The sequence below is a fragment of the Hyperolius riggenbachi genome, chromosome 6 (genome assembly GCF_040937935.1).
Source record: "Hyperolius riggenbachi isolate aHypRig1 chromosome 6, aHypRig1.pri, whole genome shotgun sequence".
NCBI lineage: Eukaryota > Metazoa > Chordata > Amphibia > Anura > Hyperoliidae > Hyperolius > Hyperolius riggenbachi.
Window position 1 is genome coordinate 326,894,349 of NC_090651.1, and position 26,599 is coordinate 326,920,947.

The window sequence follows — 26,599 nt, forward strand, 5'->3', positions numbered from 1 at the left end:
TAGATGGACAGCGTTTGTGAACAGCAGTTTTCAGATCTTGCCACAGATTCTCGATTGGATTCAGATCTGGACTTTGACTGGGCCATTCTAACACATAGATATGTTTTGTTTTAAACCATTCCATTGTTGCCCTGGCTTTATGTTTAGGGTCATTGTCCTGCTGGAAAGTGAACCTCCACCCCAGTCTCAAGTCTTTTGCAGTCTCTAAGAGGCTTTCTTCCAAGCTTGCCCTGTATTTGGCTCCATCCATCTTCCCATCAACTCGGACCAGATTCCCTGTCCCTGCTGAAGAGATGCCCCCCGCCTCCCCCCTAGCATGATGCTGCCACCACCATATTTGACAGTGGGGATGGTGTGTTCAGAGTGATGTGCAGTGTTAGTTTTCCGTCACACATAGCGTTTTGCTTTTTGGCCAAAAAGTTCCATTTTGGTCTCATCTGACCAGAGGACCTTCTTCCACATGGTTGCCGTGTCCCTCACATGGCTTGTGGCAAACTGCAAATGGGACTTCTTATGCTTTCTGTTAACAATGCCTTTCTTCTTGCCACTCTTCCATAAAGGCCAACTTTGTACAGTGCATGACTAATAGTTGTCCTATGGACAGAGTCTCCCACCTAAGCTGTAGATCTCTGCAGCTCGTCCAGAGTCACCATGGGCCTCTTGACTGCATTTCTGATCAGCGCTCTCCTTGTTCGGCCTGTGAGTTTAGGTGGATGGCCTTGTCTTGGTAGGTTTACAGTTGTGCCATACTCCTTCCATTTCTGAATGATCGTTTGAACAGTGCTCCTTGGGATGTTCAAGGCTTTGGAAATATTTTTGTAGCCTAAGCCTGCTTTAAATTTCTCAATAACTTGATCCCTGAACTGTCTTGTGTGTTCTTTGGACTGTCTTGTGTGTTCTTTGGACTTCACGGTGTTGTTGCTCCCAATATTCTCTTAGACAACCTCTGAGGCCGTCACAGAGCAGCTGTATTTGTACTGACATTAGATTACACACAGGTGCACTCTATTTAGTTATTAGCACTCATCAGGCAATGTCTATAGGCAACCGACTGCACTCAGATCAAAGGGGGCCAAATAATTATGCACACACCACTTTGCAGTTATTTATTTGTAAAAAATGTTTGGAATCATGTATGATTTTCGTTCCACTTCTCATGTGTACACCACTTTGTGTTGGTGTTTCGTGTGGAATTCCAATACAATTGATTCATAGTTGTGGCAGTAATATGACAAAATGTGGAAAACTTCAAGGGGGCCGAATACATTTGCAAGCCACTGTATGTATGCAGAGAGTTGTTTAATTCTTCATGTATATTCATTTTAACAGAAAACCTGTGACACTACAAGCAAATTACATGCATCATAAACATATGCACTATATGTTATTCCAACGTTACCTAGCTGGTCTCCTGGTTCATTTATTCTGTAGAGAAAAAAAGCGTTAGTATGGGAAGTTACACAGACCATCAGCTACTAACTCTGCTTCATCAATGATAATGAAATTACCAAACATTTTTGTATAATTGGTAACTGTCATTAGGTGCATAACAGATTAGATGTAATGTCTTTGCTTGATATTAAAAGTTAAATTTTGACAGATTAGATGTTTAAACAATGCAGATTGCCTGGCTTTCCCGCTGATCCTCTGCCTCTAAAAGTGCATACACACATAGCAACTTAATGCAGGACCAACCGACCAGCTGCATGACTTGTTGTTTGCACGAGCATTACATACACACATGCTGACCATCTTAACAACCAACTCATTTAAATACCGTGCACGCACCATTCACAAAAACATTCAAAAAACAAGTTGTTCAAACTACTTGTACACATGTAGCCAACCTGCATGATAGTTGGGCGGTTGATCCGCCTATTGGATCGGGCAAACCACCCATTTTCAATTTGTTGTCTAGTTATTTGCTGCCCATACACACACCCAATTATCGACCAAAACACCAAGTTGGATTGATAGTTGGGTGAAAAGGTTGCACGTGTGTACGAGCCTTTATGCTTTTAGCCTTAAACCCTTAGCAAACATGCAGATCAGAGGATTCTGGCTGGATTAGCTGCATGCTGGTTTCAGGTGTGTGATTCAAACACGACTACAGACAAAGAGATCAGCAGGACTGACAAGACAACTGATATTGTTTAAAAGGAAATACATATTGCGGCCACCATGGCCCTCCCATTTCAGGTTCCCTTTAAGATGGAGCTAGAATTCAACATTTCAGATGTGTGTTTTCAGTGCACAGAGGGAGGGGGGCATCCTGTGTGGTTTAGCTGGCAGACCGCTCTTTTCTATCAACACTGCAGAGTTAAAGTGGTTGAATGGCCCGGACTTCACCCTGTGAAACCATAGAAGCAATGCCTGTACACAAGGTGCCTCTCTAAGCATTATTATCATTTAAAATGCTAGTTAACTTTTTCTTGTCTTTGGAAGTCTAATAAAATTGGTTAAAAATTAATAGAGTTCTACTTACTTCCTTATTTAGGAAAAAGCAGAATAGGTGTGTACTTGCAAGCCAGCTGTAGTCTGCTTTCATATGCTGGTTACAAAACCACACACATTTCCATCTTAAAGACTTCTTTTGGCGGCTGTTTACCCTGAATCACGATGTAGTAAGAGCCATTCAACTCAAAGCAAACATCTTACCGAATCTTTACTACAAATTATAAAAATGAAATACAGTTTAAAGGGGCATCATGGTGAAAATTTTGAAACCGTAAAATATGTGCAAACATATACAAATAAGAAGTACGTAAAATGAGCCATAACTTACTTTTCTCCTATGTTGCTGTCACTTACAGTAGGTAGTAGAAATCTGACAGAAGCAACAGGCTTAGGACTAGTCCATCTCTTCAAAGGGGATTATCAGGGATTTATTTATTTTCAAAAGCACTTAGTGAATGGCAGTTGCTCCGTCCAACTGCCAAAAAACTGTGTAGCGAGCAGGGAGGCTGGGCAGCATCATTGTATAAATCCTTTTTAGGGAATATCTTTATAAAGAATAAAAGTCTTGCTGAGAATCCCCTATGAAGAGATGGACTAGTAAAACCTGTCACTTCTGTCAGATTTCTACTGCCTACTGTAAGTGGCAGCAACATAGGAGAAAAGTAATTTATGGCTCATTTTACTCCGGAAAAAAATGTACTTATTTGTCTATGTTTGCACATATTTTAAATTTTACACATTTTTCATCATAGTGCCCCTTTAAATTAGACATTGAAAAGTAATGAGGTTTGGAAACCCCCCTTAATTCACCTGTACTATTGGTTTGGTTGAACTGTCTGTCTATGGGGGAGGGGGTAGGAAAGAAACAAACTACTTGTTCAGTTCCCATCAAATCCACAGCATGGAGTTTCCATGTTTTTCCGGTGTGCATTTGTGTGCTTCTGCCTGCAAGTCTGGGGTCCCTTTTCCACAGGCATCTGAACTCTGCCATTCATTGAGCAGTCACCAAGCAGCAGTGAGCAGTTACCAGGCAGCAGTGAGAAGTTACCAGGCAGAAGCAAGCAGTCGAGAGAGTTTGACAGGCTTTTCGCTGCTAGGCAACTGTTCGAGGAAAAGAGCCCAGAAATATACTGATAGTTTAATTTCCCTACTCCCCTAAATTCCAGCTTGCATAGACCTTTATTGCAGCTCAGAATTGAACCAATCAACTGCAGGAGTCAATTTTGATTGGCCTAATTCCAATTTCCATTCAATCTGAATTAAATTTACATACAAGCTGCCATTATTAACATCTCTTTGACCAACTGTATTCTAAGTAGTCTAGGAACATCAGATTTTTAGGGCCCTTTCACACGGGTAGATGACAGACAGTGAAAAGAGCCTGTTGAACGCTCACAACTGCTTGCTGCTGCCTGGTAACTGCTCCCTGCTGCTTGGTAACTGCTCACTGGCCTCACTGCCTGGCTTGCTGAGCACTCCGTTCAACTGCCCATGTGAAAAGGCCCTAAGAATGTTAAAATCATTATTTTACGGCTGCCTGTGTCCTCACTAGGGTGGAATACTATCCCAGTGACACCCAGAACTCTTAATTACAGCTAGAGGTGTCACAAAAAAGGGAATGGAAGTAAAAGCTGAAGAAATCACCCATCTCTTCCAACAATCCTACACAATTATAGGTGTATTTATTCCTTGGAGAAGAAATAAAATGTTTCCCAACAGAAACACAGAAGATCCTATTTATTAAAGGAATACTATCGATTCACATATTTTTTTCAATTGACGCAGGAATTGTTTGGGAAGTGCTGCTAAGTACTGGTGTATACATTTTAGTAGCAACCTCTTTGTTTACTGTTATCAAAATACTTTCAAAGTTTACTGACGCCAAAACTGACGGCTGACTGAGCCATGAGGAGAGGGGAAATTCCCCTCACACTTGATCAGTTAACTCTATGTGTAGCTCTGTGTGTGACAGGGAGAGACAGGACACAGGAGCTGCAGCTGCAGCTGTTGGGAGCTCTGTTTGTGACTGAAGTGTCTGAAAAGAGCAGAGGAAATGTAACTAATTGTCACAGCTTTTTCATATTGTTTTTGCTTTCAGAGTTTGATATGTTTGATATTTGCTTTCTGTGGTCTGATATGCAACTCTGGCTGTGCATTGAAGCAGACACCCCTTCTGCAATTGATTTGTCCCAATATAGCTAAATCCTACCCTCAATAAATTACAGCTTTTGCCTCTGGTATTTAACATGAAAAGTATGCTTACACAGCTACTTAGACAGCTACTTAGACATTATTTTTACATTGTCATTTTAGAACACTTGGGTATCGATAGTATTCCTTTAAGTGATAATAATAAGTCATTGCGTTTATGTTTTATTTACAAAACAAAACACCAGCCTATTTTCAAAATTTGGATTTTTTGCAATATTATAGCCTCTTTTAAATAGAATACTGAAGACGGTGAATTAATTGCTTGTCAGCTGTTCCCATGCATCAGCTGGGTGCTTTTGTAGCACTCACTGCAGGTGGTGGAGAGCCCCCCACCCTTAATACACATATGAGCACAACAGTAGATCCCTGAGAGCAAAAACATTTCCACTCCATCTAAAGTAAGTTTAGAGGATGTGGTTGTTCTTGTTAGGTAATCGATCAGGTCTGTTTCCCAAAGTATCTTAAAGCGGACCTGAACTCAGAACTTCAACTCTGCTCTAAAAGATATGCAACAGCATAATAACCTTTAATTGAAAACATTTCTTTGTTACAGCTGATACAAATCCTGAAATAAATCTGCAGCGTGACTACTTCCTGCTTTCATGGAAACAGATATAGGGTTAACATCCTGTGTTTTCAAATTAGCAGCTCTGCCATGGCATAGGAGATTCCTGAGCTGACACACCTAAGAGATCATATTGCAGTTGTGATTAGTCACAGATGAGGGGAACATACAGGCTAAGCTCCCTAAATACATACAGGGAACATTTCTCTGTGTTTTCCTTCTGTCCTGTGCAAGAGTTCAGGTCCACTTCAAACAATTCCTCAAGTTATCCAATCAGTGTTATCCTTTCATACTGTATTTACCATTTAACTGAGCAACACAGCATTTGATTGGATAACTGTAGGGATGAACAGGTAGTTCTTATTCCAGACATGCTGATTATAAAGGTCAAATTACTGTAATTAGATTCTGAGATTATCACAGTATTTCTTATTTCTGATGTATACATTCTGCTTATTGAACTTTTTAACGATGAGTTTGAGAGGAAATGAATTACAAAAAAAATGTGTTAATCATTTTAAATTACAATATAATTGTTAGCACACGTGAAGTTAGCAACTGTTCCTATGTAACAAATAGACCATCTCTGTCCCAATAAAAGGATGGATGACACTGGCTTTAATATATATATATATATATATATATATATATATATATATATATATATATATATATATATATATATCAATCACAAAACTTTGAAAACTACTTCCCAGTGAAATTTAAACTGTTATTTTTTTCCCTATCTCTCTCCTCCCCCCCCCCCTTTTTTTCCCTTTTTGCTTTATTCAGACAGGTGGGCAATACGGGCATAACACTTTTTTACATTTTTGTAGTTTTAGTGTTTTTAGGGCTATACCTAGTTTTTATTTATTTGTTTTGTGACATGTGTAGAGTTCAGTGTATGTCTCTTTAAATCAGGTAGTTGCATTTCATTTTGGGTGGGAGAGGCCTGTCTCCACCAACCTATAAAAAAAAAATCAACCTTTCTCTCAGGTTCCTTGCAACTATGACTAAGAGCGCATTGTAAGCCCGAGATGCGTGAGATGATCCTGTGGATGTTAACGTCTTCTGTGTGGATCTATCTTTAATTAAGAATACCGGCTTTTTAGAACTCAATTGAGAAAGAATCCTTTCCTTCTCTCTACTGTGGGTTAGCTAAATAGATCCTGCACCAATAAGTACTAATTGTGAGGGTTTCCAAAGATTTATGGATTTTCCTTGGTGCGCAGGCCCGGTCATGCTTGCATGGCTGCAAAACTGCTGCACTCGTGTCTGAAGAGGAGCATACCTTGATCAGCTGGAGCTTCCTAGGCAGCAGTGGAGAAAAAAATGAACACATTAACTTCTCGCGGACTACATTAGTTGAGCATCTGGAAACCAACCTCACTGCAAGAGATGGTCAAACAGATACTAATAATTCCAGTGTTCAGTTGAAGTTAGCTTATTTTTAATCTATTTTTTTTTTGGGGGGGGGGGGGACTAGAGAGTTCGGGGATATGGCACACACAGTGAATCTGGAGCTCCCCATATAAGTATACAGATCAGTGATTCAGTAAATAGTGCATGGATTATAGGCACTGTCAAACAGAAAGTCATGCATAACAGGTCCCCTTTAATATGGGATAGTCATAGCAATTGTAATACGTATTGCCAGTGTGATACCACCCTCTTGAGAAGGAGCCTATTTGTACATATGCGACTTACCTTTCCCTCTCCTTGCTCCTTTTGTCTGCAGGATACAGAAATGTGTTAGTCAGCAAGAGGATAAGCAGGAGTATACAGATAAGATACAGCCCACAAACACCACCAAGAGAATATATAACACAGGAAGGGAACATCTTAATTCCACTTATCTGTCATTTTAAAAGTGTGTATTTGACTTATGGGCTCTTGATGGATCTGTTACCATTATTGATGCATGTTTTCAAATATGGACAGTCTGTTAAGTGGGGTTTTCTATCAAAAATTAATAAAAATACTTTTGATGATAAAGTGAGCAGATCACCTGGGGTGTTACTTATTCCCACCTCCAGAACCTCTTTGTAAAATTCCACAACAGTGAATCATTGATAATAGTTTATACAAGAGTTGACCAGGTTCTACTGTATGATTTCTCTAAAAGGCACAAACAAAGAAGATAAAAGAGTAATTGGAGGTGGGGCCAAGGTCACATAATTGCAATCAAGCCTATAAGATCAGAGCCGGGACAAGGTCCTCCAGCACCTAAGGCTGAGACACCAAAGTGCGCCCCTCCATCCCTCCCACCCCAGCCGTCACACACTGATTGCTATTAGAGTAAGAGGCGCCCCAGGGCCCCCAACAACCCCCCCTCCCCCTCCCAACACCTTAATCTCTAGTTATCTGGCTTGCAGTCACTGCCATGTATCCCATTTTCTTATTTATCTCTGCTTCAAACACAAAAGGGGAATGGTAACTGAGTGAGTTATGCCCCCCCTCCTACACTGCGCCCTGAGGCTGGAGCCTCTCTCGCCTCTGCCTGGCCCTGTATAAGATTCATACTGACTGATCATGTGTGACTTCTGCTTCCTGTTTTATCCATGAATTTGCCCGGAGATAAATCATGTAGAAGAAATCTAGCCTCTATCTATTTTTGATATGAAAGGAAAATACACATCTACACTGATCGTAGGGGGCAGCAGATACAGTGAACGCCTTATCCTTTCTACAAAGATCTTAAATGTAAAGCTCTGGGATGTGTAAAACCCGCAGTATATTGAAAGGTTCACTAACGCACAAGTCTAAATTTTGCCATAATTTAATTTTGTTGCCAGGGTGGGTGTTCATCTGACTGTTATCTCAACTACTGGATACTATTTTTGCCAGTTTTTTTCATAGTTTCTCTCTTTGTCATTAGGCCAACCTCCCATAGCAAAAATCCCCTTCCAAACCCCTAACTTAAACCTCTCCCCTTAAAGGACACCTGAAGAAAGAAAGGGATAGGGAGGCTGCCATATTTAATACTTTTTAAGTATTACCAGTTGCCTGGCTAACCTGCTGATCCTCTGTCTCTAATACTTTAACGATAGCCCCTGAACAAGCATGCAGCAGATCAGGTGTATCTGACATTATTGTCAGATCTGACAAGATTAGCTGCATGCTTGTTTCTGGCGTGATTCAGACACTTCTGAAGCCAAACAGATCAGCAGGGCTGTCAGGCAACTAGTATTGTTTAAAGGGAAATACATATGGCAGCCTCCATATTCTGCTCTCACTTCAGTTGTCCTTTAATGTCACTCCCTCTACCTGTAGAAAATCTTTTGCCAATTCTGATGTTAAACTTCACCCTACGCTCTTAACGATAACCATTTCCTAATGCCCGACCCTTATAAAAAACAAAAAAACAAAAACAAAAAAAAACTACATTCTCCTAAAACTACATACATTCTATGCCTACACTTAAAAGATCATCATGTATGATGATTTCCATTGGTGACAAACACAACCATTTCTTTCTTCACTGCTCTCCAGTCAAATCTCTTCTTCACTGACAAAATTTTGGCTATGTGCCTTCTAAACACCACCACCAAAATTAATCTCTGTTGGCTTTGTACCTTCAGTGCCACCATTTCCACTGTGAAACAACTGAATGTTGGTAGATAATCGACATCTGCCAAATTTACACATGTATCTTTTGGTACAATCATTTCAGCTAAGTAAAAAACCAAAACTAATTCTGCAGTGATTAGCCATTTAGTAGGCGAATACTGGTGCCAAAATTAACCATGCTTAAAAGGAACTGTTCGATACCTAATGAGGTTTATCCAGTAGATATATTATTTATTCTGGTCAGAGCTCCCATTCATCTTTTAGATATGTCCATGTTAATGTAATTGTTCTCATTTGTGTCACTAAGGCTGGCCATACACGATACAATCTTGGTTGTTTAATCTTACCATTTTTATGTAGTATAAGTGGTTATCAAAACAATCTTTTCAAAGCATTTTCCATTACTTGGCCATTATACTAAAAAGATCAAGATTGTATGATGTTTGGCAACCCTTAGTCAGGCATCTACAAATCTAATTAGTCTAAAAAAAAAAAATTTTTGTGTAGGAACACACTAGGCAGAATCACATATGTGTTTTTCACTATTTGCTATGGAAAATGCATATGTAATTCTGCCTAGTATGTTCCTACACTTTATGTTACCCAACAAAAGATGAGCCCAAATTTGCTTTACTTCCCTTCAACCTCCCTGGAACACCCGAGCAGGGGGCTACAAGAGAAATCAACATAGCTGTGAAGTTATCAAGGTCACTCACTTTGACCCAGTCAAAATAAGTTTTGGAAACATTCACACAAGCCAACTGTTGTCTATTTAAAGAGAACCCAAGGTGGGTTCTAAGAATCCTATTAGCACACAGAGGCTGGGTCTGCATATAATGCCCAGCCTCTGTTGCTATACTGTCTCCCTCCAGTCTCCCCCCTGCACTCTGCTGTGCCCCCATGAATCAAACCGCCATGCTAGCGACATGCAGCGGGTCACCAGCCGGCTGTTTACATCCACACGGTCACTCTCCACTGCTCCCCCGCCTCCACTATATTGCCGCTCCCCGTCTGCGTGCGTTCCCTCCCTGCTGATTGGAGGGAAGCAACGCAGGCGGGGAGCGGCGATATAGAGGAGGCGGGGGAGCGGCGGAGAGTGACAGTGTGGATGTAAACTGATTGCTAGCAACACGCTGTGTGTCTCTAGCTCGGCTGATGATTCATGGGGGCACAGCAGAGCACAGAGGGGGGCTGCAGGGAAGCTGTATAGCAACAGAGGCTGGGCATTATATGCAGACCCAGCCTCTGTTTGCTAATAGGACTCTTAGAACCCACCTCGGGTTCTCTTTACGTTATGAAGCCGGGGAGATCTAGTAGGTTTAAATTTGGGGAAGGCCAATTAGATTTGAATAAGTTTGAGTTTATGCAATTTTTACATTAATTTCTTGCACATTTATACAGCTGGAGAATTAACTAATCAAACGTAGAAGCTACTGCATACTGGGTCCATTCACACCAGATCCATTACATTGCAGAATAATTCTGCATGTCAACTCACTGCCCGTACAATGACCTAGTTCACATCTCTGTGCTGTAGCCAATCACATTATTTTCTACACGCAGGCTTTGAATTAACATGTATGTTATAATGCACAATTGCACACAGTTTTATTGCAGATTACACACACAGTATACCATGTGCATTATGCAATCCAGCCTTAAAGGGAACTAAGCACCTTTTTTTTCACCTGGTATTTCTCTTGGTTTCTAATAGCTATAGGAGCTGCCATGTTCCCCCCTCCCCTTTAGCTACCCTTATTTACAGAAGTCACAGATTCTACCTTCCCTCTGGATAAACTCTTTGAAGCAGCTCTCCTAATTACCCACTACCCTCTGTTGAGGAAAGGTATTGTTTTCTTCTTGCTAATGTGTGCAATAAAACAATTAAATTAATCCTTAGCTGCAGATGCACTGCAGATGGGCAGGCCAGCTGAAGTAGGCTAATACAACCTCTGCTAACTTTTAAATGTAAAAGTAAAATTGATTTTTTTTTTAACCACTTCACCACTGAGGGGTTTTACCCCTTGAACACCAGAGCAATTTTCACCTTTCAGCGCCCTGTCCATTCATTCGTCTATAACTTTATTATTACTTATCGCAATGAAATGAACTATATCTTCTTTTTTCCGCCACCAATTAGGCTTTCTTTAAGTGGGACATTATGCCAAGAATTATTTTATTCTAAATGTGTTTTAATGGGAAAATAGGAAAAAATGTGGGAAAAAATATTATTTTTCAGTTTTCTGCCTTTATAGTTTTTAAATAATGCATGCTACTGTAATTAAAACCCATGAAATGTATTTGCCCATTATTCCTGGTTATAAAACCGTTTAAACTATGTCCCTATCACAATGTTTGGCCCCAATAGTTTATTTGGAAATAAAGGTGCATTTTTTTCAGTTTTACGTCCATCCCTAATTACAAGCCCATAGTTTATAAAGTAACAGTGTTATACCCTCTTGACATAAATATTTAAAAAGTTCAGTCCCCAAGGTAACTATTTATGTTTTTTTTTTAATTGTATTTTTTTTTTTTTAAATTACAAAAAAAAAAAATGGGGAGTGTGGGAGGTAATGAGTTAATTTATTATGTAAAACAATTTATTTTTATGTGTAAAATGAATTAGGGTGTAGTTTACTATTTGGACACAAGATGGCCACAGTGAGTATGTTTACATGCGACCTGTAAGCGACCGGAAGGACGCTTACAGGAAGCAGTAGGAGGCTGGGAGACTCACAATGATCGCGCTGTTTCTGAAAGAAGCAGCAGATCATTGCGGGAGCTTAGATCAACGAACGGGAATGGATTTTCCCGTTCATTGATCTCCGGGCGAGCGGGCGGCGGCGTGCACGAGCGGCGGGTGCGCGCGCACGAGCGGTGGTAGCGCGGACAGCGGCGGTAGCGCGGAAGGTACGGATTTCTCCGTCCCTGGTTTTTTAGGAGGGAAAAAAGGGACGGAGAAATTCGTACCGCCGGGGGTAAAGTGGTTAAATAACGAGACGCATTGTTGACTTGCATTTTTAATGTGCTTTTGACATGCCCTGGGTGCTAAAATTGGTGCTTGGTTCACTTTAAACTTTGGGAAGTGTGTATATACTATTGATGAAATGTACAAATGATTACAGTCTAATGCAGGCACCTGCAGTGATACAGTGAGACCTTTTACATTGTTAGTTTGGTTGAAAAAAAGACACCCGTCCATCAAGTCCAACCAGAATAATAAAAGTCCAACCAGACGTGTGTATGCTGCTGCAACTGCAATCATACAGCTATTGAATCAAACACCTGTTACTATGATATCATATAACCCAAGTGACCCTGTGTAGGAAATCCTAAACATACAATAGCAGATCATTTTCATTTAACCCAATCTCGGCTTGCTTCATCTGTCAGGAACTCAGGCTTAATATTTCACAGTTTTACTTAAAATGTCAAAAATACTTTAGATTTGCTCATTCATCTGATAATTGCATTAAGCGGTTCTTAACCTCTAGTAATGCTTGCAATTTTTGGCCAAAGTAATTTTCACATCAAAAATGCTATTTTCGATTTTGAGAAAATATTCACAAAAATACATTGTGTTTCCGCAATAAGGTTAAAGGAAACAAAACGTTCTTCTCGATTATAAAATTCATGAAAAATCTGTATTTTTACTGTGAAAATTCGTGAAAAGAGCAAAATTGTTTATTTTCAGCGTGAAAATTTGAAAAATCACAAATTTGTTACAAAATATTTTTCAATGGCATTTTTGCTCGAAAATTTAATTTAACAATATTTTCACAAAAAATTTAAACAAAAAATATCAGCATTTTTCGCTCCTCACCGTTAAACACATCATTGCATTTCAAACTTTTGAAAAAGCATACAATAATAAAAAAGAGCAACAATGGGAAGCTGTGATACTGTAATGGACTTGCAGAATGAGTGGAATGAAGATGGGTTAGTAACAGAGGAGCAAACACACCAGATAAGTGAAAGGAAAAATCCAGCAGAAAAGCGCAGACATAAAGACAAATAGATTACAAAAAACTGTATACTAAATCCATTAAATTATCTTTAGGATACTGTGTGTTGCATACTCTAAAGAGAAACATTCAATAACAGCGCACACAAACAACTCAATATAATGAAACTGTTAATTGAAAATCTGAGTTATTAGTAACTGATATACAGTATGCTATTTCACACTATCATAATAAAGTGGAACGACTGATTCATTACTACCATAATAGGCTGGAAAAACAATTACAAAAAAAAATATTTTTATGGCTGTCTGTGAAGCAGTTTTTAATTCAATCTATAGAGCACTTTTTGGTCAATGATTGCCTTTGATGTAGACCAGGGCTGGGCAAACTTTAAGCGGCCCGGGCCGCATGCAGTGAACTGCGGGCCGCATTCCTTAAATTTCGACCCCCTCCCTCCCTGCAGAGATGCGGACAGTGGGGGATTTAAAACCCACCTTAAACGCAGATTCTTGCTTTGCGCCTCAATGGCAACAGGGAGTCACATGACGGGACGTTGGGATGTGCCAGCGTATTACACGCAGGCAGCCAGCGTGTAATACGCTGGCATGTTCCGACATGTGACTCCCTATTGCTATTGAGATGCAACACGGGAATCGGCGATCAAGGTGAGTTTCAAATCCCCCACTGCCCGCTCGCAACTCTGCAGAGAGGGAGGGGGTTGAGGAGAGCAATCCGGCCACCTTTGGGCGGGCTGGAGATCCAGCGCATGCTTGCCGTAGTTTGCCCAGAGCTAATATAAGCCGATGCATACTAGAGTGCTATGTTCATGGAGTTTGAAGAAAAAACTCGCAAAGTACTGACAAAAAGGACAGCAAGAGCAAAGTTGCTCAGAACATTTCTTGATTGCCGTTCCCCAAACAATGTCAATTGACTATTTTCTTGAGTGTATACATGGGTATCATTTTCCTAAAAACCTACATTGCATGACAGCATGTTTGCTTATGACTGTGACCATATTGAGTGACCAGGAAACTCTTTGAGACAAGAACACCTTTTCTTAATTTGCCAAATGTAGCTTTGTGTGTTTAGAAGATTTGGATACCATTCAGAGGCAGCCAGGAATGCTTGTCAATTACTTGGCAGCTGGCTTTTTCTTTTTTTAGAAAGTGCAGCAGCAACAAAATGCTGCATCTGCAGATTTGTGTGGCCATTTCAAACATTACTCAATGTTGACAGTTCAACTAGTGGTGGATGTGTGGAGCCAAGAGGGCATCTCTAGGGATCAAGCATGGAGGACGTGTTCTGAATGACTTTTTTTAGCTATTCACACAGTGGTCCATATGAAATTCACTTCTTCTCCTAGATATTTTCACATTTCATTTGTCAATAAAACGCATTTTGTATCACCAGCAACCAAGAAGATACTCAAGATAATTTTTGATCTTTTTCAACTCCAAAAGCCTGAATAGTTTTTTATTTAAAGTGAAAACGAACAATTATATTCTAGGAGAAAACTCAGGAGAAAAGTTAATTGCATACAGGCTAGTGTCTGCATATAGACAGCTCTGTGCGGGCGTGGACACATTTTTGTTGAAAGTTTATAATGAGCTGAAAGTGCACATCTATCAATCACATATGCACCAACTGGTCCTATATGAGTTAGCCCGGTATGTCTTTCAGAAATGATACTGTAGTTATTTGGCACAAGTACATTAAACAGGAAACAAAGTTTGATGAATGTGGCCAAAATCAAATAGGGTGAGTGAAATGTTTATCAAGACTAATATTCAGTACTCTTATTTTTAAACCTCGATAACCAAGGAAACAATTATGTTTTCATGCTGAGTGTGATGGTGAGTATGCACCCCAGTGTCCTCCCACCATTCTTCTTCTGCAGACCAGAACATAAATGGGTGTGGCATTCTATGGACTGCTAACAGAGTGCTGACATACAAACAATGAACGATGGAAGGCACGATTAGTCTATACACAGGTTAGACACAAGACGTATAACAGTGCAAGGTTATCTACACGGAATGTTGTTTTGTTCACAGGAAAGCTTGAATGGGACAAATAACTTACTTTTTCGCACGAGGAAGAACGCAAGGATTCCAATAAGAGCTATGCCAGCAAGGACACCAATCACGATACCGGCTATTGCACCACCACCCAGTGTTTTAGGTTTAGGACTTTCATCTATGAAATGGAAATGATAGAGATAATGTATGATATGAGGGTTATTTGACCTCCTTATTAAACCATGTAAAAAACATATTTTATAGAAATTTTAGAATCAGTAACAAGGTTTCTGTTGTAGGAAAGGGCATCTCCAGCAAATCAGATTCCTGGAGGTGAGCGTGATGCACAGATTCTGTCAATGTGTAACTGGAAAGTCCTGCCATGAACTACTCAAGTGGTCATATGATGTGGCAAGCTCTGTGGCAGACATGACATTATCACAGACTTGGCGTCCAGTATCTAGTTGCAGTTGACAAAATTATAAGTGTTTTGTTACCTTAGGGGTGCTGTTTCCTAGCCCCCATGTGTATGTGGTCCTCCTTCTGGATCTTGATCCTCCCAGCTGCAGCTCGCAGTGGCTGTGGTGGTATCACATTTATGGATTACATCTCCCAGCATGCATTGTGGCAGCCGGGCCGTGTGATGTCACCAAAGCCACTTCATGCTATGGCAGCTATGGCTGGAAGAATCAAGATTAAGGACGGAATACAGATGGGGAGGAGGGCTAGGGAGCAACCCCACAAAGATAATGTAACGATCTGCTAGTGTATGAGGGCACTAGCAGACAGACAATTACTAGACGTTCCCAACAGGGGAATGTCTTACAGACAGTGACAGTAGAAGACAATACTGTCCCTGATACAGATTATAAGAATGGTCAACAATTAGGGTCGGTAACAGATCTGACAGACATGGTACAAAATCGGCAGGTGAATACAATGTGAGTAAACAGGCAGAGGTCGGCAACAATCAGATATGCAAAGGTACAGAATCGGCAGGCAAGAGCTAAGTGAGCAAGTGTTGGAGCAGCGCTTAAGAAGCCCAGGTAAGCAGGAGAACACACCTCCAAGCCGCTTGGCCAATCCGGAACCGGAGGTGGAATCCTGCGTGTCAGCTGACAGCTGATCAGCTGACACGCTTCCTTACAGCATAAGTGGAGCGACGCTGCCAGCGCATGTGTCCGCCCTCATTTTCAGTCTGAGTATCGTGCGGCCGGATCCCCGCAGGCACGTTGCTGACATCATCCCTGCCAATGCGGCCGGCCGCACCGGAAGCCCCAGATGCGCTGCCAGCGAGGTAACAGCAACTGAGCTGGTAAGCGCAGGATTACTGACAGATAATTAAATGCTTGCTGCCGCTTGGTGTTCAGACACATCAGGGAGCTGAAAAGCAGGAAATATCTTGGTGTACACTGAAAGCCTAGGTCATTTGGGTCACTGGAACTTTGTCATGCTGTATTTGACACTTGTGGCCCCACCAACTTTTTACAATGCTCATCCTTCCTCATCTCCCTACTCTAAAGGCTACTTGGGTGTTTGCATTCCAAGCAAAAAGGTCCTAGCCCCCACCCCCTGATAAGGTCTGGAGGAATAAAACTTCATTACATCCACTGCCTCTTGAAGGGCATATGATCAGGTATTATAGAGGATGCCCCAGGGGAGGCAGTGAATGTCCTGATGGATTATTTATGCACTTAGATATTATAAACGGGTTGTGTGTGTCAGGGCTGCTGTCAGGACATCACAAGGGGGTCTGAAGTATGAGGCCCGAGTGAGTCTGGGGCCTGACAAACAGTGCCACACACATGTGCCCCAGCTGCAGCTGTGTGTGTGCAGAGCAGCTGGAAACATGATGCATGGCAGGATGTAGTAATGCTTGCTCCTCACTACCCCTGGCAGTGGCATATCAGCCATAGGCCGAGCTGGAGAGAGGGGGCAAGGCACCATGCGAAGACACTCTGCGTTCCAGCGCAGAGTGCAGTGCAGGTCTCCTCTCTCCTGCCCAGACTATTCCTGCAGTTCTACAACAGGGGTGAGTGAGGAACAGGGCCGGGCCGAGGCAGAGGTTAGAGAGGCTCCAGCCTCAGGGCGCAGTGTAGGAGGGGGTGCACAACTCACTCAGCTATCATTCCCCCATTGTGTTTGAAGCAGAGAGAAATAAGAAAAGATGATACATGCCAGTGACTGCAAGCCAGATAACTAGAGATTAAGGTGTTGGGAGCCCTGGGACACCTCTTAGTCTAATAGCAGTCAGCTCAGCGTGTGATGGCTGGGGGGAGGGGCGGGGGCAGATGGAGGGGCGCACTTTGGTGTCTCAACCTTGGGCGCTGGAGGACCTTGTCCCGGCTCTGGTGAGGAACAAGCATGCACCATGTCCTGCTCTGCCTTGCATGTCTTCAGCAGCTCCTCCAGAGACAGGAGCATCAGCAGGGCAGTTTTTAAACAAGGGCATTCAAGGCCATTGCCTGAAGTGCCATTGACCCTGGAGGGTACCATAGCCCTGGATTAAGCCACGTCCTGAACAAAGCACCACCCCAAACAAAGCCCCATCCTCAAATGAAGCCCCTTCCCCTGCTGGTGTTGGATCACTTGCTTCTGCTGTGCATGTGCAGCAGCTGGAAGCTCGGTTTCCTGAGCAGTGGCAGCATCACTGGTCCCTGGAGAGCAGACATCACAAGGTCCAGATAGAGTAAGTTGCAGGCAGTCTCCACTGTGTCCCTCTGAGCTACTCCCCCGCCCCCTCCTCGTACATCCTTCTATCCACCTGGGGTTCCTTCTGTTATCTTTTTTGCTTCCTTCTGTCCCCATTGTGCCTCTTTCTATCCCTCTTTGTGCCTTCTTCTGTGCCCTTGTGCCCCCTTCAGTCCTTCTGCAACCTTTGCCACCCTGTGTGTCCCCTGGGACTCCTTGTGTCCACTTTTGTGCCCCCTTCTGCCCCAGTTTGAGTTTCTTTCTCCTTGTCTCCTTTGGACCTCCTTCTGTCCCCATGTACCTTCTTCCATCCCCCTGTTCCTCCTTCTGTCCCCCTGTGCCTCCTTCTGTCCCCATTGTGCCTCTTTCTGTGCCCCATTTTGCCTCCTTCTGTCCCCCTTTGTGCTTTCTTCAGTCCCCCTTTGATTCTCCTTCTGTCCCCCTTTGTGCCTCCGTTTGTCCCCCTTTATGACTTCTCCTGTCTCCTGTGCATTCTTCTTCCCCCTTGTGCCTCCTTCTGTCCCCTTGTGGCTCCCTTGTGCCCACAATTTGTATCCGCAGTTTGCCACCCACTAAGTTTCCCCCTATGGCTGTAATTTGTGTGGGCGCCTATGGTGGCATTCAAAGTTCCATGGCTCCTGATATTTTTTGTCTTTATGCTTGGATGTATCGGAATTGCATTGGGAAGAAAGTTAGGGTTAGGCATCACTAGGAGGCTTTCACCACTTAAGGACCACGGTCTTAAACCCCCCTAGTGACCAGGCCATTTTTTACAAATTAGGCCACTGCAGTTTTATGGGCTTGCTGCAGGGCCATACAACTCAGCACACAAGTGACCACCCTCCTTTTCTGCCAATCAACAGAGATTTCTGTTGGTGAGCTGTGATTGCTCCCCCAATGTTTATTTTTTTTACAAATATTTTTGTTTATTTTTACAATAAAGTTTGCTTTTTTCAAATTATTTTTTTAACCCACCCTCCCTTTCTCCCCCCAGCAGCCTATCAGCATGACAGGCTGTCATAGGCTTCAGCCTATGACAGTGGATCGCTTCTCTGCCCCCCAGGGGGACAGCTGTAGATTGCAGCGCTGTACAGAGTAAATAGATGGCGGAACGCCATCTAACAGTCTCCTAACGGCGATTGTCACTGGGAAACTGATGGCGGAGTGGAGCTCCGTCATTCAAACAGAGATGTGCGCGCAGTGGTGCGCGCCATTTCCTGCAAAGCCACGCCCCAGGATTTCACACCAATTGGCTTGGAGAGGTCCTGGTGCTGCCGCTGCATTCACGCCAATCGACATTACGTGGTCAGCAAGGGTTAACATCACATCCCCTAGCAGTCTATCAGGTGCCTTGCTTCAGTTTCACTGTCCTCCAGGGTGCCACTGTCCCCCCAAAGCTGTGATTGGGAGCTACTGTGCGGTCATATCTGCACCGCGCAGACTGAACACCTCTTTCAATCACATTCCCATGACCAGAAGAATGTTGCACTTGCACAGTTTAAGTTGTGCAAGCACAGAATGCTCCCAGCTAGGGGGGGCACAATCAAGAGGGGCACACAGACACACATGCGGAGAAGCCTGCTACTACAGCAGTGGTCAGGGATGTTTCAGAGGGAACAGTGGCACCCAGGAGGGCAACAAAAGTACAGAGAGGGCAAGATAAACTGTGAAGAGTCTGAATCAGAATCAGAATCAGAATCAGCTTTATTCGCCAAGTATGCCCCAGGCATACCCGGAATTGTTTTTGGAGCACATGGCAAGGCGTTTGTACATACATACATAAAACTTACATACGTACGGCGTAGGGTGGGCTACATAAACATGAGAAAAGAAAAACATGGTAAGAGGCATTCAATCAATCAAGGGAAATATGCATTTCACAAGCAACAAGCTGGCCTGGAAGGAGCCTCAGGTGAGTAAATCGAATCCCCCCCTCCCCCCAGCTCAGATGTCCTAGGGTTAGGCATCAATGGTGGTGGGTGGTGATATTGGAGGGGGTGGTTAAAGTTAGGCATTGGCAGGAGGGCTATTAGGGTGAGGCATCGGAAGAGATAGGGCTCTGTGTGACAATAGGGTTAAGTTTAACTATAGTAAACTACCAGTGAATCTCCTGATATTTTACTATTGGCTATTACCGGCACCCAACTATCCCAGTATCAGTAGTAATGTGTTGAAAAGAGGAGCCCTGGTGGTTTATAAAGGCATTAAAAAACAGTTTAAAAATGACAAAAGATTGAGGTAGCTTACCTCAATGACGCAAAATCTTTGTGAGAACAAAAGATTTTATTAGTAGCACAGGCAACGCGTTTTGCGGGTCTGAGCCCGTTTCCTCAGGCCAATATCAGTGCCAAACTAAATGATATGTTCAGCTAAGGGAAGCTCCCTTAGCTGAACATATCATTTCGTTTGGCACTGTTATTGGCCTGATGAAGCGGGCTCAGACTTGCGAAACGCGTTGCCTGTGCTACTAATAAAATCTTGTTCTCACAAAGATTTTTCATCATTGAGGTAAGCTACCTCAATCTTTTGTCATATTTAAACTGTTTTTAAATGCCTTTATAAACCACCAGGTCGCCTCTTTTCAACAAATGAGTGCATCTTACACCCCCACACATTACCCGTTTGAGGGGTGAAGAGAGAACACACATAGTCTGCACCACAGTAGACATCTGTCTGCTTTCTTTTCCCAAGGAGAGCGAACGCATCCAGGTCCCCGGTGACCTACCCAAGTGAAGTTGGGTTCATTGTCTCCACCTGCCTCCTGTGCTCTGGTGCCCCTCTGCAACCCACCTTTGTGAGTAGTTTCTTACTTTTAACTTCTACCATTGTGTTTTGATGTACTGAACCATTGGGATCCTGCTTTTGTCTCCTGTGTCTTTTCCTAGAAGGTGTCCAGACACCCACTCCCCACTACATACCAGTATCAGTAAGTTTGCCCAGTGTGGGGCTAAGACATTTCTGATGGTGGCATTGGTGTGTGTTCCTGGGCACTATAGAGGAAGCAGTAGCTGGTGTTTACAAGACATGTGGCTTTGGCATTATACTGTGCTCCTGACTTTTAGAATTTAAGACCTGTAACAAGGATGCAACTAGTGTGGTCACTGTAAAGTCAGAACATCTGACCCGTATGCTTGTTTTCGGTTAGTGACTCTCTACAATAAACATGACTTACCATTACCTCCGCCTTGTGCAGTCACATTGACATTGAAGATGAAATTCTCAGCTCCAATAATATTCTTGGCTGTACATTCATATTTTCCAGAGTCATTCACAGTTGCATCTAAAATATGAAGACTGGAGCTTAAACTGGTAGATATTATATCATACTTTGTAATAGTTGCTCTAGCACTTGGATTTTGGATGGGACCAGGGTTTGGGGTGAGACGAGCCCAGTTAAACACACATGGAAGTCCTTCTTTCAAGGTAAGTGTCAAAACTACCGTATGTCCAGCTATTCCTTTTGTGACTGAATTGTTGTCATGTCCAGGGGCTTTAGGACGCTCTGATGAAAAAAGGTATATAATGGTTAATCGCACTGTCCACACAATGTCATCATATACTGTGTAACAATTGAGGGAAAAATTTAAATTATTAAATTATCATTCAACCTACAAGAGGGTTAAATTCAAGAGGTTTAAATTCAAAGACAGCTAGAAAATCAAAGTGAAAAAGCGACTTGGCAGGCTAATCCATTTTGCAGAAATGTTCTTGTAGCAAATCAGAATACATAGGGCCTGATTCACAAAACGGTGCTAACAGTTAGCACACTAGTGAAAAGCCCTTTATCACGCCTAAACTCAGTTTAGGCATGATAAGTTTAGGCATGATAAGTTTAGGTGTGATAAGTTTTTAGGCGTGATAAGTTTAAGCACCAACTGGGTTAGCACCGCAGTGCACAGCTGATCAAAAGTTTTGCGCTAGCAAAGTCTGGTGCACTTTGCATAGAGTTTAATGGCGCTGCTTTGCGTGCGGGACTTTGCCTGCGATCTAAACTTATCTAAACTTATCATGCCTAAACTTATCATGCCTAAACTTATCATGCCTAAACTTATCATGCCTAAACTGAGTTTAGGCATGATAAAATGGTTATCACGCCTAAAGTTTTTAACTGGGTTATCACCGCTTTGTGAATCAAGCCCATAGTATTTTATAAATAATGCTGCCACATGCTTGTAGGAATGATTGACAATGTCAGGGCATACTCGTAATGGGACAATGATGGTGAACCAGGACATCACTAAGGGCCTGTTTCCACTATGAAGTGATGCAAGTGCGGCTACCTAGCTGTATCGCATCACTTCCGCTGCCGTTCGCACCTGATGCGGAAGTGTATGGAGGGGACGGCGGGCGGATGTGGCTGTGTGTGCATGCTGCAGATTCTCAGATTTCTCTGCACCGCTCCACACACAATGCAGTAAATGGAAACTGTTCCATTGCCGTGCATTGGTTTCAGGACACCCACGGTGCGATGCAGCTATTTAGCCCCATCACACCACAATTCATGGAAACAGGACTACAAGCGGATTCTGGGTGAAGAAAAACTGACTCCAATGATTGCCTATGGGCCTCTTTCCACTAATGTTTTCATTGTATGTGGAAACGGATGCATGATGCAGAAATCTGCATCAGAAAAATTGCATTTAGTGGAAACAGGCCCATAGGCATTCATTGGAGTCAGTGGAAACAGGCCTAAGCTCTTAGACAGTCTGAGGTGCAACCCAGTGGTGACAGATAGACATAATGGGCCTGATGCACTGACCAATGGTAACATTGCTCTGTGAAGACAGCACACAGCAAAACTACCTGTACTACCACCAGCAGTGTACCGCAAGTTCTGCTTTTAGTATGACCTACAATACTCGACTAGCATGAGGTTTGTTAAGGTAATGTGTGTTACCGTTACACATTGGTGGAAGGGAGTGAGGCCTCAGCAGCAGCAACTGGCACAGCAGCAGTCCAGTTGGTGCTGCCACCCCGCAGGGTCAGGGGAGATGCAGCAGCCTCCTCTTATTCCATTCCCTCCACTGGCGTGGGATCACCCCACAAGCATGCCCGCCTCAGCAGCAGTGTGAAGCACTGCCAGTGCCAAGCACTGCTGGAAATGGTCAGCCTGGAGAAAGAGAAGCTGTTGGCCATAAACCATAAAAGAGAAGCTGGTGGCCATAAACATCCTGTCCACCATCCAGGAGCAGGAGCAGAGGTGGTTGACCCCCAGAGGGCTCAGAGTCGGTTGTGTGGTGTTCCGATAATGAGGCAAACCTGCTGGCCGCCGTCCTTAGTGGATACTTGACCCACATTCCTTTCTGGGCACCGTCCTGACTCTGGTGGTGCAGAGGTCAGGGGCGTCGCTAGCGTCATATGTCCGTGGCCCGTGCCACGGATATGGCTTTGGGGTGCCGCTAATTGCGTCTCTGGGGTGCCCAACGAGAGTGCCCCGAATATTTGACTCAGCGCGGCTGCCGTTTGTGTGATACGGCGGCCGCCATGTTGTGGGCGGCACTCGCCGCTTGGAAACGTCAGCTGCCCTGGTCCATCCGCCTCCTGCCCAATCAGGAGCACCAGGCAGGGGGCGTGAGATTGATTTGAAAAGGCAGGGGGCTGGAAAGAGCATGACTAGCTCCGCCCCCTGCACGTATCGTAAGCCCAGATGCCATTTGCCCGCCTGGTGCCCGCTGCCGCTGACCATCCGCATGGCAGACTGGCAGTTCAAGTTGCCTGCAGCTGCGCTGGACTCCGTCCCCTCACAGCCACAGATGGACCTGCAGGCATAAGAAGCAATGAGAGAGCCTGTGCTGCGGAGCTTCAAACTTCGGGGGAGAACAGTCACAGCCAGCCGGGAGGTCAGAACACAGGCAGGATGCAGCCGCAGCAGCTAGTGTTAACCCTGTGTGTCCCACACTGCAGTGCAGAGACTCCAGACAGGGAGGAGGTAGTAGTTATACTTTTTGTGTGTGTCCCACGCCCCATTCTCTGTTCCTCATTGTGAGTGTGTGTTTGTGTAATGTTGTATGTGTGTGTCTTTCCTATTTTGTGTCTGTCTGCCTCATTTTGTGTGTGTGTATCTGTGCCCCAACCTCTGCGCCCCATTGTGTGTACCTGTGCCCCAACCTCTGCGCCCCATTGTGTGTACCTGTGCCCCAACCTCTGCGCCCCATTGTGTGTACCTGTGCCCCAACCTCTGCGCCCCATTGTGTGTATCTGTGCCTCAACCTCTGCGCCCCATTGTGTGTATCTGTGCCTCAACCTCAGTGCCCCATTGTGTGTACCTGTGCCCCAACCTCTGTGCCCCATTGTGTGTACCTGTGCTCCAACCTCTGTGCCCCATTGTGTGTACCTGTGCCCCAACCTCTGTGCCCCATTGTGTGTACCTGTGCCCCAACCTCTGCGCCCCATTGTGTGTACCTGTGCCCCAACCTCTGCGCCCCATTGTGTGTATCTGTGCCCCAACCTCTGCGCCCCATTGTGTGTATTTGTGCCTCAACCTCTGTGCCCAATTGTGTGTCTCTGTGCCCCAAGCTCTGTGCCCCATTGTGTGTGCCTGTGCCTTATCCTCTATGCCCCGGTGTGTGTATCTGTGCCCCATCTTCTATGCCTCATTACAGTATAAGTTATTCTGTGCCTGTATTGATAGTAAACTAGCTGCAGTGTGTGCTGACCCCTTCTACCTCCAATATGTAGAGTATATGCTGTGACTCTGTGCCAGTATTGATAGTAAACTAGCGGCAGTGTGTGCTGATCTCTGCTACCCCCAGCACGTACATTATAAGCTGTTACTCTGGGCCTGTACTGATAGTAAACTAGCTGCAGCGTGTGCTGATCTCTGCTACCTCCAATATGTAGAGTATAAGCTGTTACTCTGTGCCTGAATTGATAGTAAACTAGCTGCAGTGTGTGCTGATCTCTGCTACCCCCAGCACATACATTATAAGCTGTTACTCTGGGCCTGTACTGATAGTAAACTAGCTGCAGTGTGTGCTGATCTCTGCTACCTCCAATATGTAGAGAGTACAAGATGTTACTCTGTGCCTGAGTTGATAGTAAACTAGCTGCAGTGTGTGCTGATCTCTGCTACCCCCAGCACATACATTATAAGCTGTTACTCTGGGCCTGTACTGATAGTAAACTAGCTGCAGCGTGTGCTGATCTCTGCTACCTCCAATATGTAGAGAGTATAAGCTGTTACTCTGTGCCTGAATTGATAGTAAACTAGCTGCAGTGTGTGCTGATCTCTGCTACCCCCAGCACATACATTATAAGCTGTTACTCTGGGCCTGAATTGATAGTAAACTAGCTGCAGTGTGTGCTGATCTCTGCTGCCTCTAGTATGTACATTATAAGCTGTGACTCTGTCCCTGTACTGATAATAAGCTACCTGCAGTGTTTGCTGATCTCCACCTCCAGTATGTGCAGTATAAGCTGTTGTATGTACAATATAAGCTGTTACTCTGGGCCTGTACTGATAGTAAGCTAGCTGCAGTGTGTGCTCATCTCTGCTGCCTCCAGTATGTACATTATAAGCTGTGACTCTGTGCCTGTATTGATAGTAAACTAGCTGCAGTGTGTGTTGATCTCTGCTACCCCCAGCATGTACATTATAAGCTGTTACTATGGGCCTGTACTGATAGTAAACTAGCTGCAGTGTGTGCTGATCTTTGCTGCCTCCAGTATGTACATTATAAGCTGTGACTCTGTCCCTGTATTGATAGTAAACTAGCTGCAGTGTGTGCTGATCTCTGCTACCTCCAGCATGTACATTATAAGCTGTTACTCTGGGCCTGTACTGATAGTAAACTAGCTGCAGTGTGTGCTGATCTCTGCTGCCTCCAGTGTGTAAGTTATAAGCTGTGACTCTGTCCCTGTATTGTTAGTAAACTAGCTGCAGTGTGTGCTGATCTCTGCTGCCTCCAGTATGTTCAGCATAAGCCATTACTCTGGGCCTGTACTGATAGTAAACTAGCTGCAGTGTGTGCTGATCTCTGCTGCCTACAGTATGTACAGTATAAGCTGTTACTCTGTGCCTGTATTGATAGTAAACTAGCTGCAGTGTGTGTTGATCCCTGCTACTTATATGTACAGTATTAGCTGTGAAGCCTGGTACACACATACAATTTTGATTAGCCAATTTTAGCTCTGTTCATCAAATTCATTGTCTGTTGGCCCACTTACTGCATGGGGGTGGTAAAATTGGTCAGTGATTGACCAATAAAAATTGTATGTGCGTATATGCCTATACTGATTGTAAATTATCTAAATAAAGGACATGGGGCTCCATCCAATATTTTGATGGGCAGGCCCGTTATCTGGAGCTTACACCACTGCTAAGTTCATGTAAATGTAGCCCCACCCATGACCACACCCACTTACTGTATGGCCACGCCCATGTTTTGCCGCGGCGCGCTACGCGCGCCGCATACACTCCCACCTCGTGCCCACAGGTGCCCCTAATCTCCAAGGACCCTAGGAACGCCCCTGGCAGAGGTTCCAGCGCACCTACCCAGGGTGGAACAATCTGCTGGAATCTGTGCGGAAAATTGTTTGCCATTTCTGCCACTGCCTCAGCAACCCTTGCCTTTCTGCGGCAGAAAGAGGGCATGCCAGCACACCGGCTCGTTATTGACATGCTAACTCGCTGGAACTCCACTCTGGCGATGTTGGAGCAGCTGTGCCAGCACAGGAGGGCTGTCATCCGCTACATCATGGTCAAGACTGTGTACGGTGCTACAAATCTCCAGGTAATTCCTGCTGTGGATTGGGGGCAGATGCAGCAGGTGTGCCTAGTGTTTGTTCCATTCCTGCAGGGAATTAACATGGTGAGCCGGAAGCGGGCATCCATCTGCTAGTGGGTGTCTATGGGCTATGTTTGTTCTGCTGGAAGAGGGAGAGGCAGCCCTGAGCCAGCTGGATCAGCAGGCAGCTGCACAGTCCACCTCTCAGGAGGAGGACTTGCATTTGGTGGAGGAGGAGTTGGAGGTCCACGCTGCAGAGTGGGAATAGCTGAGTGCAGCTGCAGTTCTGCACGGTAGGGAATACATGATGACACCAAACAGGCAGAAGAGGACAGTTGTCTCTCGGGTGGATGATGCAGATGAGGCTGCACCTCCAGTGTTATTTTTTGGATTTGT

General features: G+C 44.0%; 1 protein-coding gene across 4 annotated transcripts in view; it reads right to left on the reverse strand.

Moving 5' to 3' along the window:
• Positions 1 to 26,599, reverse strand: part of LOC137521755 (carcinoembryonic antigen-related cell adhesion molecule 1-like) — a 244,289-nt gene that overhangs the window by 12,015 nt on the left and 205,675 nt on the right. For 2 of the 4 annotated variants that reach the window (XM_068241435.1, XM_068241437.1), the window contains exons 7-10: positions 20,650 to 20,979; positions 14,851 to 14,964; positions 6,941 to 6,965; positions 1,400 to 1,425 (exon numbers count right to left, since the gene is read on the reverse strand). In XM_068241435.1, the coding sequence (XP_068097536.1) occupies positions 1,400 to 1,425; positions 6,941 to 6,965; positions 14,851 to 14,964; positions 20,650 to 20,979 (495 nt within the window). The remainder of the gene's footprint in view (positions 1 to 1,399; positions 1,426 to 6,940; positions 6,966 to 14,850; positions 14,965 to 20,649; positions 20,980 to 26,599) is intronic. The other 2 variants (XR_011022191.1, XM_068241436.1) reach the window with 1 other exon arrangement.